The sequence below is a fragment of the Fistularia commersonii genome, chromosome 8, assembly GCF_037954325.1.
Source record: "Fistularia commersonii isolate RoL2024-O1a breed Wild chromosome 8, RoL_Fcom_v1.0, whole genome shotgun sequence".
Taxonomy (NCBI): domain Eukaryota; kingdom Metazoa; phylum Chordata; class Actinopteri; order Syngnathiformes; family Fistulariidae; genus Fistularia; species Fistularia commersonii.
The window spans coordinates 11,555,320-11,568,023 of record NC_141291.1 but is presented as its reverse complement, the minus strand read 5'-3'; the positions used below and the strand labels follow the sequence as shown (position 1 = coordinate 11,568,023).

Here is a 12,704-nt window from a genome sequence, read left to right as displayed (position 1 = left end):
CAAAGAATTTGATTTACCTACAAAATGAGGAGTTGTTGAATTGCACAGAAATCCTCCAGTTACCTCTTTAGCGTGTTGGTGAATACCCAGTGTTAACTACAAGGAAACTGATGTCGTGGTTCATGAAACGGCTTTTATGCAAATGGCATAACGGGATAGTTGCACAAACTCAATACAACAAACAGTAATGAACATGTAGAGCTGGCCATCTCAAGAGATTCTGACAAAAGTAAGCAATGTAAAGATAACTTGGTAAACATTCAGTTTAGCTAACTAAGGTGATCACCTGTATTTTCAAGTTTAATCTGGATTATGGTTAAAATTATGTGGAAGGATTGGTGTTGAGTGAGGATTATGGCACCATCAGTAACACGAAAGATGCTAAACCCAAACAACGAAAGAAAACAAAAGAACCCTTCGGACCCAAAGCTGATTGTGTCAAATGTTTGGCATGCTCAAATTAGAAAATACTACCTGAAAATAGGTTGGAGAGCAGAGTTTGAGTGCTCACAGCGACATCGCCAATTGTTCGAGCTGTCAAAGTTCTTGTAGCTTTGCTGAGGCAGTGTGGTCTGATTCTAATTAATGTGCTAACAGCTTGAAGTCCATAAAATGCTTGAGTCCGTTGTTGGAGGGGTAATCTCAAGTACATTGTAATCCTTGTCATACCAAAAGGGTCAGAGGATACAGACCACACCTCTTTACACCTCACTTCCTGAGAAGGGCAGAGCCATGTTATAGACCAGTTAAATAGTTAATGTAAGAACTACTGTATATTCTCAATAAGCAGGCATCAGTCCTGAACTAAAGTGCTGCAAAGAAATGAAATTATGGTAAGATAATAAAAAAATTCCCCACTGGTCTGCTGCTGGACAGTTTCCAGGGTTAAATAGTCTGTTTTGTCATGTCCAAGTCTGTCCAATTGTCTCAGTGCGAGGGAAGACTGCAATTTCCCATTTTCCTACGGGATTATTCACATCACACCAGAGGCAGGAGGCAGTCAAACGCTTCAGGATGGAGCCTGAGCAGGTGGAAAGTCCCATTACTGGATAAAGGAATGCATGATATGAGATCCAGGAGGGAACAAAAGCAGCTGGGTTTGTCATCTGACAAGCTCCACCCCGAGCGACAGTCAGGTTCCTAATTTGTCCATCTGTAGTCACATCCAATGACAAGCAGGCGAGGGACCTCACCTCCATTTTTGAGTCGTTTTAAGTGCCATTCGTAGAGGTCAGTTTAGTCCTTGGGTTGGGACTGGCCGCATGGCCCTGCTGTGGGCAGTTCAGTCCAATGACCATTTCAAAATGGTTTGTGTCTCACCGTCATCCAGCGTTTAGGTTAGATCATTCTTTGTGTGTGGGGCAAGGTAGGTTGAAAAATAAAATCTGTCTTGTGAATCAGGACCACTTCAATCACACAAGCTGTGCTGCTGTCCTAGAGAGCTGGGGGCCCACAATTGCAGGATTATGAAAACGCAGGCTTCTTGTTCGGGATGAGCTGAGGGGGAATCCAAAACGTATGCTGTGGAGCAAATTACAGGTACAACCTGCTGGATACCTTTTGGGGAGCAGAGAGTTGCTGAGGATTGAGCCTGTGACAGATTCAGGAACTAGGAGAATCGAAACGCAGAGGTGAGCTCAGCGCAAGACAGAATGATGAGTGAAACCTTCACAAACTGGCTGACAAGACTGTAAAACCTGACCCACGCTGGATGTATGCACACGTGCTCCTGTAATTTTACATTATAATCATGATAATGATTGAATTGATCTCTCTGACAATGAGAAAGGAACGTCTGGGCACTGGGTTTGTCGCCCTTGATCACGGCAGCTGGCAGAGTGAGAAGAATGAGCAGAGCTGAGGATGAAGGTGGAGCACAGGATTTAGCATTATAGTTGAAAGCCTTCCATTGGGGCCTCGCACTGCTGGAAGAGGAACTGTTGCTGCTGCAGGTCGACAGCTGGAGCCAAAGATGGATCCTCGTCCTCAGTGTTGAAGAAGCGCTCGATTAAGTCATAAGCCTTCTGGTAGATATCCTGGTTCTCATGGCCTTGCAGGAACTCAAGCTTGTCCAGACCTGAGAAGAAAATGGTAGACATTAGGGATTTATAATACTCCAACTTTTAGTCCATAGAGGAATTTATAATTTTATCAAAGCTTATCTTGAATCCGGAGTCCTCTACGGCTTCAATATGGCAAACAGGTAATAAGTTACACAATAATATTTTGATAATTAAAAAAGTGGTTAAAAAATGTCAAGAATGTGTTACAATTCAAACTCAGAGACAAAAATGACAGCATTTTTGTTTGTCCTACAGTCACTTTTGATGTTAAATTCCCTAATCTATTACGTTTTTATTTATCCACTTTATTCATTTAATGGCCTACTTGAAAATGTATTTAGCAACTGAGCAAAACCCCAATGACAATGTAACACTTATTCAGGAATTCAATGGCTCATCCTAGAATTTAAATGTGATGCAGCAACACACAATTAATTATTGCAACTGCTTTTCCTTTTCATTTATTTTTTGGTTATTTTTGCAGTGGACGGAGAATTCAAACAATACACCAATCGCAGATTTTTTCCCCTTGTCAGAAAAATGTTTTTACACATGAAAACGTTCACATTACCATAGAAATATACTATGGGAACATAATGTGCATGCCAGGGTGTGGCATGGTTTAAGATGGCAGCATTCCCTATGTGGGAAACTCAGGAGAACATTTAACAGGCAGAATCAGCCTCCAAACAACTGCCATATAGGTATAGTCTATTGTTTGCAGCCATAGTTATACTTAGAGCCATGACTAATCAGCAAGCAATGGCCTGTTTTGATCTATCTAATGAATACGAATGTATGGATCATTCAGAACATGGGAATGCATTTTCCCATGTATTTTGTTTATGGACTAAATTGAGTGGTTTAAGATTGAGAATGTGTGCAGTTACCATATGCCTCCTCTATGAGTGCACAATAGGGGTTGATGCCACCCCCCCTTTTGGCCTCCAGTTCACCAAGTCGCAGGATGTTTTCCAGGCCATTTAGAGCAACCTGTACTATTTTTGAGTCCATGAGGGTGAGCAGGTCACACAATGGTTTTATGCAGCCAAGTTCCACGAGGTGCCTGTGGGGGGGCAACAAACAATTAAGTATGCAAATATTTTTGCAAACAATTTTCTGGGGCTAAATAAGCTGCGTAAGTATCAGGTTATTGTTTTATGTTGTTGAACTTTTCTGAATGGTAAACAACATTCTCAATATACAGCCCAAATTATATGGTTTGGTTAAATTGTTTGGTTAAAAGCTCTAAATTGATTTATTACTTCAGATAAAATAAAGACATTTGTTTCTGTCTTTGCAAAATATATTCTATATAGTGATTCAAATGCTTTGGCTGCAATAGTTATTAAATGTGTGATGAGTATAACCTGAACTAAACATCTGCGTTTACACGATATCAAATAGTATTAACCTGATCTGCTCAGCAGATCCCCCTGAGGTGGCATTGGTAATAGCCCAGGCAGCCTCTTTCCTTGTGCGAAACTCTGCTACTTGCAGAATAGTAATAAGCGGAGGCAGGAGACCTGCATTCATCACCATCTACCAAGAGGGATAAATACTGATTAAAGAAGGAACAGTGCAAGTCAACCTGACACATTTTTAGGTCAACTAATGATACATGGTAAAACACACACACCTGAATTTGTGCTCGATTCCCTGCAGTGATGTTGGAGATCGTCCAGCAAGCCTCCTTTTTAATAGACTCTTTGGGGCTGCTCAGGAGGTGAAGAAGGGACTGCAGGGCCGAACAGTTTAGAATCACCTACACCACAACACCAATTACACCATATTTAGACACATTTAATAACATTTGGCACAGGTAAAATTACATGATAGATACTTGCACGTTTCCATTACCTGGGTCTGTAAATCATCACCTGTGACTATGTTACCAACAGCCCGCAGTGCAGGGGACACCACCTTGTAATCAGAGTGCCTAAAACAAAACACCCCAGTGGTTTACATTCACTCATACTTTTTCCTAGAAGCTTTAAACAACTAATTTGTTTGACAAACTACGATAAGAATTAAGTTTCCACACTTGAAGGTGTTTCAATAAAAAAAAAAATGTTTAAAAAATTGTTGTGCTAGATACTTAATGGTATTACTTCAAAACTATATGTGGCCCATGAAGTGTAATATTCCATCTCCTGACTCGGCTCTAAATGAGTCTTGAACAGATAGGCTTTAAAAGGAGTCTAAAATGTGAGATTACAATCGCTGCTGAAGATGAGATTTCACACAGAGCTGTTACAACAATTATGCTAACACAATGTCAAGACAATATTCATCACCAACCAACATCTGGGCATTCACCCAGTGTAATGATACAGCATGAAGGAAGAATTTGAAATATTGGTATCACGGTTGTTATTGGTGGACTGCACCTTCACTCTGCTTTGTAAAAGCTGGGCCTATAAAGTTTCATAAACCAATATGCCTTTGTGTTGACTTACATCAGTAACTCCACAAGTCTGCGACAGACTCCTGAGTCAATAACAGCCTGGATTTTGTCATTGGGTCCATCAGATAGATAAGACAGTGCCCAGCATGCATCTGCCATGATGTCTGTGTCATTGACAAACAGCAGCCAAGAAAGCACACTGAGACATGGGGACACCTGCACAATGAGACAATGAGATGCCGGATGTCAGAGGAAAGGGTGGTTTTGAGAGGGACAAATTTGTCTCTCAGATTAAACAATTCTATACAGGAAGTTACATTGGGAGGTGAGATTTGATATATTGAAGCAGTTTGAATTGTATCATGTGGTCTGTTTTGTTTAATTTTGACAAATTACCTTTGCAAAGTCAGGAGGAGGGTTCTTTCCTCTGCAGAGGTTTGAGAGAGCCCATACTGCGTTCCTCATCATTGTGAGACGATTCTGTTTTGCCAATAACCTGCAAGATTGGTTTCATAATGAAAGTTCTACTCTACAAGCTGAAAAGGAGCATGTACAGTATGGGCACTCACAGAAGTAATGTTGATTCTTACTGTCTTCAACAACCAATAGTGTGTTTCTACTTACTGTACCAGGGATGGGAGAATATTGCAGTCTATGACAAAGTCTCTGCATTCTGTGCTATCTCCTGCAATGTTGCCCAGTGCCCACACTGCCTAAAAGGCAAAGCAGGTAGAATGTTTATTAGAGACTCTGCAAATGTACAATGAATTGAAAATAATTAAAAACAAACAACCAAAATAATTTCCACCTCCTCAAAAAGCAAATGGTAAATCATATTAATATTTTAATCCATCTCCAGAAAACTAGATCCAAATGTGTTCTGCTATTTACAAGCAGATGAAGCAGTTTAGAAATAAGAAATGACACAGGGAAAGGCTGCATCCTCCTTACTTGCTCTTGCACATCTTCAAAATCTGAGCTCAGCATCTCTATGAAAATAGGAACGGCTCCAGCCTGGATGACCACTCGTGTCTGGTGGGATGTACCTGATGCAATGTTGGTCAACACCCATGCAGCCTCAAACTGCAACAAAATAAAAATGACTCATCTGTCCGCTCATTTGGTCATGTGCACTATACATTAATTCTGAAATGTTAAATATATGCTATATTATATACCATCTATCACAGACAAACGCACCGAGAAAAAAAATCTCAAAGACAAATTTCATGAACACTCAGCACACTTAATGGCAACAGGAAAGGTACCTGCAATGTACAATTTTCTCTCCTCTTCAGGAACTCAACAAAGCGCTCCACTACTCCCGAAGTGGCAATGACTTCATCAATGGGTGGGTTGGGTTCTGTGTCAGACACAGAACACAACCATACTTAATAACCTACACTGCATTTAAGGGAACTGTTCAAAAATGTGTCAAATGAATAAAACACAATAACAAGATGTTATCTAAATTTCTAGTAAAAAGATTATCCAACTTTCAATGGCAGCAAAAATTAGCTGTCGCAAGAATTTGTTTGACTGGATGAAAACTGCCTGTGTGTAAACCCCTTATCCCCATCAAAAATTGGCTTACCTTTCGAGAGTAGTTTCCTAAAGCGCTGGGTGCCTATTAGTTGCTGCTCAGGAGAACTAGAGAAGATCATTTGAGTCATGTCTTCAGAGATCACTCCACCCTACAAGGCACAGACAGAGGTACCACAATTGAAAATCAATATGACACAAAGTCGCATGTGGCCAGGTGAGGTACTAAAGATAATAAATGTTATCAATCTAATAAAAATTTTAAATTTTATTAACATTGCGCGCAAGTTATTCAAAAGATAACTGGAGATCAAATAGAAAAGACAGATAGACTAAGATTGACTCTGCATAACAATATGATACATGGACAAAGTATCTCTGCAGGCAACAGAATCTTAATACCAATTTTTTCTCACCATGAGTGGGTCCATGTTGTTCACCTGGGACTCCAGGTAGCCACTATCAGCCATTCCATCATCTTCCAAGATGCTATCATCCTCAACTGTAACAACATTCCTCCTCTTGAACAGCTGCAATGCAAACATGATAATAAACAATGATATGTTGACTAATGAATTCAAATATCGGCTAAGTTGTATCTCATGGATATGTCATGAATTTTCCATCAAGAAGAATCATTATACAACACTGAAGGTTCTTCTTATTCAGCAGTTACAGGGAAGATATACTAATATTTCTATTCCAGTAAAGAGTAACCTGATCAGATGTGAATCATATTCAAACGACAATGGTCAAGATCCTGATCCAATAACTATTGCTTCTTCAAGTGTCTTAACTTGTCGGAATTATTCAAGAGATACTTAGATTCATCAGAAAAAACATTGTGAAACGCTTAATATGCCATGTAAAAATAACACGTATATTCTTTAATGATAGGAACGATTAACATATCAATACTAAGATTGTCTGGCTGTCACGCTGAACATTTGTTTTTGTGTTGGCAATTGTGATACAGATATTAACGATCTTGATTTGTGGAAAAGGGAATTGGAAACTCTATCCAAAGTTCCCCAAATTAAAATTTGAAATTTCTGAGAGAAAATGACAGCTTCATCCGACTGTATTGTAGTTCTAATCTGCAAACACTGTTATATGGCATGCAATATGAAATTTTTAAATTTAAGGTATCTATTTAGAAATCAGATACAGAGATTCTGAATGATGTGCCATCAGTTATAGACTGATGTTTGTTAATATACAGTCAGGTGGCAACGGCCAATGAATTTAAAGTTCACATTACAGTTTTTTTGTCTTTTGTCTCTCACGCCCCCCCATGAATATTAATGTAAAAGAAACAACCAATATAAGCTGAATGCTTAAAAACTCTAGTATTTAAAATCTACTGTTGACGCTTAAGACATATATTGCTATTTCCCATAAACAATATGTCTTTAAAAATATAGACCTATGTGATATTTGAAGTATCACTTGAGCTTCACCTTGTTTACAGGCAAGGAAGCTGTGAATCAGAGCTTAAGCATTATCAAAGGTATACCCTGACACTTGGCATTTATAAACAGATAGAGATCACCCCAAATTAGTATTATTCTGGGATTACATCTAAAGGTGATCTACAGAGTCATGAAAAATTCCATCAGTTTACCCCAAGTTTTCCTTTCAAAAGAACCATGATAATACCATCTCTACCTTTGAGTATATCATCAGTCTCACCTGTTCATCCTTCTTCTGTTTGCGCAGCTGTAGACCCTCCTCTTCCCTCCGTCTTCTCATTTCATCTGTGTTGAGGGACTTGTTCTTGTAGCTCTTGAGTCGTGCATTGTCCTTACCCTGACTCATTGTGCAGCCTTGAAAGATGCAAAGGTATGCATATACATTAACCTGCACAGTGTTGACAAGACTATATATTATAGATTGGAGAAAACGTACCTATAGAAGGTTGCAAGCTAAACTACATGGATCACAAACTACAGGTCTCAAAATGACCACTGTAATACATTTATATTTATAAACGAAAAATTACATCGCCGTTATTCAAACATTGAGTAAGACTTGTAGAAATCCTTATTCGGGGGGCATTCATATCAAGACGGTTGCTTTAAACTTGATAGTATGCTGCGTTTAAGCTGTCAGCCTTGGCTAATAGGTGCATATAACAGTTTGCCAGAAGGACCCAAAAAACAATTCACAGCTTATGTAACATTAAACAAATGTTCAGGACAAACCCGCATATTAATTAACTGAGCCTTCATCTAAAGCTAACATTGATGAATAGGGCAAATTTCTCTCACAAAACACAGTTCAACTAATGAGGGCATCTCAGGATAGCAGCTAACTTAGCGGGTTAGCTTTAATTGTATCGACTCTACGAGGTAGTGTATCCTTCATATGGCCATCTTTAATCATATTACTAATTCCAAATCGAATGAAAGCACTGGAAAGCAAATTGTAGTGTTTATAAAGTCGGTTTACAAGTGTCATTTCAGTCCATCTACTATCGACAGCTATTATCTCGCTAAAGGCTGCTAGCTTAAGAAGCTAACGTTAGCGCTGAAACGCAACGTTAACACTAGCTCACGGGAAAACATCGAAGCGAAAAACTACTTTTTAGACCCTGGTGATGAAATAGCATTCTGAGAGTAAAAAGAATACAAAGCTGTTCCTTACTGTAATAATAAATATGATCTAACCTGTTTAATCGGGCTCTCTAATCCCTTATTCGTTAGGCCACCGTTCCTACAGCCGTCGCCGGTATTACAATGCGCATGCGTGATGTTAAATGTCACCTCTTGTTATTTACACTCCACCTCACCCGCCACACTTTTTTTTCTGGGTAATCGAAAGCAACCGGTGATCGCTGCAACAAAACCCATTCAAGACGGTATGTTGTACACTGATAAAACTTTGTGCTGCAATAATAAAACATTTTTTCAACTAAATCAGTGTTGCAAAACAGTGTTGGAAACACTTGAAAGTTTATGCTACTGTTCCGTAGCACTGGTTGTAAAGGATAAGTGAAATTTTCATGGTGCAGTTTGACACGAAGAGGAAATATCACTCTTCATTTCCTTTCGGCTTTTCTCTTCAGGGGTCGCCACAGCGAATCAACCTCCTTCATCTAACCCTATTCTCTGTATTCTCCTCTCTCTCACCAACTACCCTCATATCCTATCTCACAGCGTTCATAAATCTTCTCTTTGGTCTTCCTCTAGACCTCCTGTCTGGCAGCTCTAATTTCAGCATCCGTCTACATATATATTCACTATCCCCCCTCTGTACATGACTGAACCGAAGCAAATGATATTTACTGTTACATAATACAAACGAACAGACCAAATAAAAGTGTGTTCAAAGATTTAAATAAATTAACAGACTAGTGATGTGTCGTTCGCGAACGTAACGGTTCTATGAGCCGACTCTCTGAAGCGAACGACGGGAGCCGGTTCCCCACCAATCAGGAGCCGGCTTTTTTTCTCTCTCTCTCTCTCTCTCTCTCTCTCTCTCTCTCTCTCTCTCTCTCTCTCTCTCTCTCTCTCTCTCTCTCTCTCTCTCTCTCTCTCTCGCTCGCTTTTTTTCTGTTGAGGGTGCACGTGATTGGTCAATATGCGTGGCATCGTCTCCGTGTCTGCGCTGCTTAGTGGTCTGAGCAGAGGGGGGAGGGGCGTCAGTCCCTCAAAGCTGAAGCGCTTGGTGTTTCTAGATGCCAATCTTCAGTAGAGACTGCTCATCTTTTTCTTTTTGTGTTACACATTGTAATTTATATTTTTGCGTGTTTTTTCAGGGGTTCTGTGTTGTTTCAGTCTAAATTGGTTAAAAGTTGAATTGTAATAAGTTAAAAGTTCTTGTATCTTATAGTTTATTTATAGCACTGACGAATTAATATTTTTAATTTGTATTTCGTTGTTTCACATTTTTTTCAGGGATTCTGTGTTGTTGTTTGACTTTAAATTTGTTGAGTGTATAAAAAGCTAAAAAAAAAATTTGGATTTATTAATTTATTTTTTGTAGATCTGTAAATATTTTGATTTATATTTCGTGTTTTTTTCAGGGATCCTGTGTTGCTTAACTTTTAAGTTGCCTGGTATAAAAAGTTAAAAGTTTAATTAGTTAAAAGTTCACTGTAGAGTGAAAAATAGTATAGAAATTGTATAATATAGTAGTATAATACATTTTTTTAAATTAATTATTAATTAATTTTGTGTATAATGTTACATTATTATTGGTAATATATTGATTAAAGCAACAAAATAATCTGAAGAGCCGTTTGGGAACCGTAATAGCCGGCTCTTTTTAGTGAGCCGAGCCGAAAGAGCCGGTTCTCTAAAAAGAGCCGGAATTCCATCACTGTTAGTGACACATGTGAAGTGAAACAGACGGTCTGGCACCAGGTCACGCTCAGGCCAATAGCCAATGAGCCAATAGACTAATACTTGGTTCAGCTTTGATCTTCTATGCAAACATTGCAGTTTGTGTGTGTGTGTGTGTGTGTGTGTGTGTGTGTGTGTGTGTGTGTGTGTGTGTGTGTGTGTGTGTGTGTGTGTGTGTTTGTGTAAAAGATACATTTGAGGTGAGACATGAGGGCCTGTTGAGGTTGTTGCTGACAATCAGAAAAAAATGCTTTGATTCTGCATCTCCATGCATAAACAGGTGTGCAGCCAGTAGACAAACACTTATTTCGTTACAGAATCAAAGTCAATGTCTCTCCATTTGAAAGTTGTGTTTGATTTGTTGTGTTGTGACTGAGCTTAATAATAAAAAAAGACTTGACAGAATGCTGATCTATTACAGGATTTTTTACACAACACAGTGTATTGAACAAGATGGGTTTAATGTGTATGCAAAACCACCCATGGATATAGATGTGGAAAAAAAATAGAATAGTTTTATTAATTTCTTAGTAAAGATGAAAAATGTGGGCCCCCTTGATTCATGGTTCATCCACGATGGGTTAAATGCAGCGGTCAAATTTCACTAATGTTGTGCAGTATGTATAACTGAATCTGAAAATAAAGGTACTTCACCATTATTTATTTAGCCTTTGGTCTCCCACTAGCATGGTTCTTATGATGTCCATATCTAAACAATTAGTGCTGATCTGAGTTTACACAAGGTAATGAAACAGAATAAAGACTAAATGTGAATAAATTAGTTTACAGGTTCTATTTTTCATATGCAGGATAACGCAGTCCACCATACCATTAAATATTTTTGAGAACCACTCAAATCCCTATTCACAACACAGAATAACAATAAATACAAGAATCAAAAAACAGTAAAGATATTCAAATTCAGATAGATTAAAATAGTTTGTCTAGTTACACATGCAAGGTCATGAGCTAAAACTGACAATGTAAACATTTACAGTCTTAAAGTGTGTGTGCATGGATTTTTGTGCGGTAATATGAGGCTAGTGCAGTTTCTTAAACAGTTTAAGACGAGTTAAGGAGCCTGACAGTCTGATGATAAAAGCTGTCTTTCAGTCATTTGGTGCATGCAGTCAGGTCTTGGTACCATCTGCCAGATGGAAGCGAGCAGAAAAGTTTTTAGCTGGATATACTGCAGGGCGTTGTGATAACTGATGCCAGTGCTAAAGGGCAAAAGTCACCAAGGTAGGCGACTGCTGCTGTTTTTGGAGCTGGGACAATGATGGGGGCCTTGAAAATGGTAGGGACCACTTTACTTTTTGTAAACATCCTCCAGTAAGTTGGTCAGCACATGCTGTCAGAGCTTGTCCTAGGATGCCATCAGGCTCTGGTACTTTGTGGGACGTTACTCTCTTGAAGGTCTGTCTCACTACGACCATTACTAGGGTGAGTATGGGGTCCTCTATTCACAGTGGCTGTGCAATGTTGTCTGCATCAAAACAGGCAAAGAACATATTCAGCTGTGATGCAGCATAATCCAGATGTCACATGCCATGGCTGGGGTATGAGGATTCCACCTTTTCCCTGTAGATCCCCTTTGCATGCCTGATGGACTGTCGGAGGTTGTATTTGGCTGCTCTGCAAGTGTAAAGGTCCCAAGAGTTGAAAGCAGGACTTTACACTTTCAAGTTTAGTACGAATCTATAGTCTGATCTATTGTGTTTGATTTGGGTAAGTGCAGATGGGGGGTTTAGGTACAATGGTGTCAATGCACTTACTGATGAAACCTGCTATAGTATACTATTCCCATGGCTTCCCACACATATTCATTTCTGTCATCTAAGGTCTGCTGCGTCTCTACACTCTGGCTTGTTCTCCTCTCCTTGTTTTCCGTTTGCAGCTGCCAAGTGAACTAAAGACCAAGCGTGAGAATGTCAGGGTGAGTCGACAAAAGCCAGCTCTGACTGACAAAACTGTGAAGAGTGTCTTCTGATTCACATTTGATGTCTGAAAGTGCAAGTCGAGTGTAAGATGTAATTTTCTTTTCCTTTCAGCAATTCCCTTTAGGGGTCATCACAGCGAATCAAACTCCTCCATCTAACCCAGGGGTGTTGAAATCATTTTGGTCCAGGGGCCACAGACGGCCTAATTTGATGTCAAGGGGGCTCAACCAATAAATCATAGCATAATAATCTAGAAGTAACACAAAGTTCAAATTTTTCCTTTGTTGTAGTATAAAGAATGACAGGTAAATTATAAAAAATCTTTATAAGTAATGCACTGTTCCTTTAAAAAACATCACAAACAACCTGAGATTCATGAAGAAAGGTTAATGCAATTTCAACGCTA

General features: G+C 39.1%; 1 protein-coding gene across 2 annotated transcripts; it reads right to left on the bottom strand.

Annotated features, from left to right (window-relative positions):
* Positions 1-116: 116 nt before the first annotated feature.
* Positions 117-8,743, bottom strand: kpna1 (karyopherin alpha 1 (importin alpha 5)). 2 transcript variants are annotated; one of them, XM_086151160.1, is made up of 14 exons: positions 8,682-8,743; positions 7,705-7,838; positions 6,429-6,542; positions 6,065-6,164; positions 5,739-5,833; positions 5,422-5,553; positions 5,095-5,183; positions 4,867-4,966; positions 4,523-4,686; positions 3,924-4,002; positions 3,703-3,828; positions 3,478-3,605; positions 2,954-3,129; positions 117-2,077 (listed from the first exon to the last, which is right to left on the bottom strand). In XM_086151160.1, the coding sequence occupies exons 2-14, from the start codon at positions 7,828-7,830 to the stop codon at positions 1,890-1,892; spliced, it is 1,617 nt and encodes a 538-aa protein (XP_086007286.1). In that variant the 5' UTR covers positions 7,831-7,838; positions 8,682-8,743; the 3' UTR covers positions 117-1,889. The 2 variants fall into 2 exon arrangements, with proteins under 2 accessions (XP_086007286.1, XP_086007287.1); XM_086151161.1 differs by lacking the exon at positions 8,682-8,743 and adding an exon at positions 7,921-8,000.
* Between the last annotated feature and the right edge of the window lie 3,961 nt (positions 8,744-12,704).

Bases quoted from the DNA above. Each gene is read 5' to 3' on its own strand.
- kpna1 (XM_086151160.1), bottom strand. From the start codon at position 7,830: ATGAGTCAGGGTAAGGACAATGCACGACTCAAGAGCTACAAGAACAAG. The intron at 5,834-6,064 runs GTAAGCCAATTT...TGTCTGACACAG, and splicing joins TAGGAAACTACTCTCGAAAG to AACCCAACCCACCCATTGAT. The intron at 4,003-4,522 runs GTAAGTCAACAC...GTTTTGTTTTAG, and splicing joins AGACTTGTGGAGTTACTGAT to GCACTCTGATTACAAGGTGG.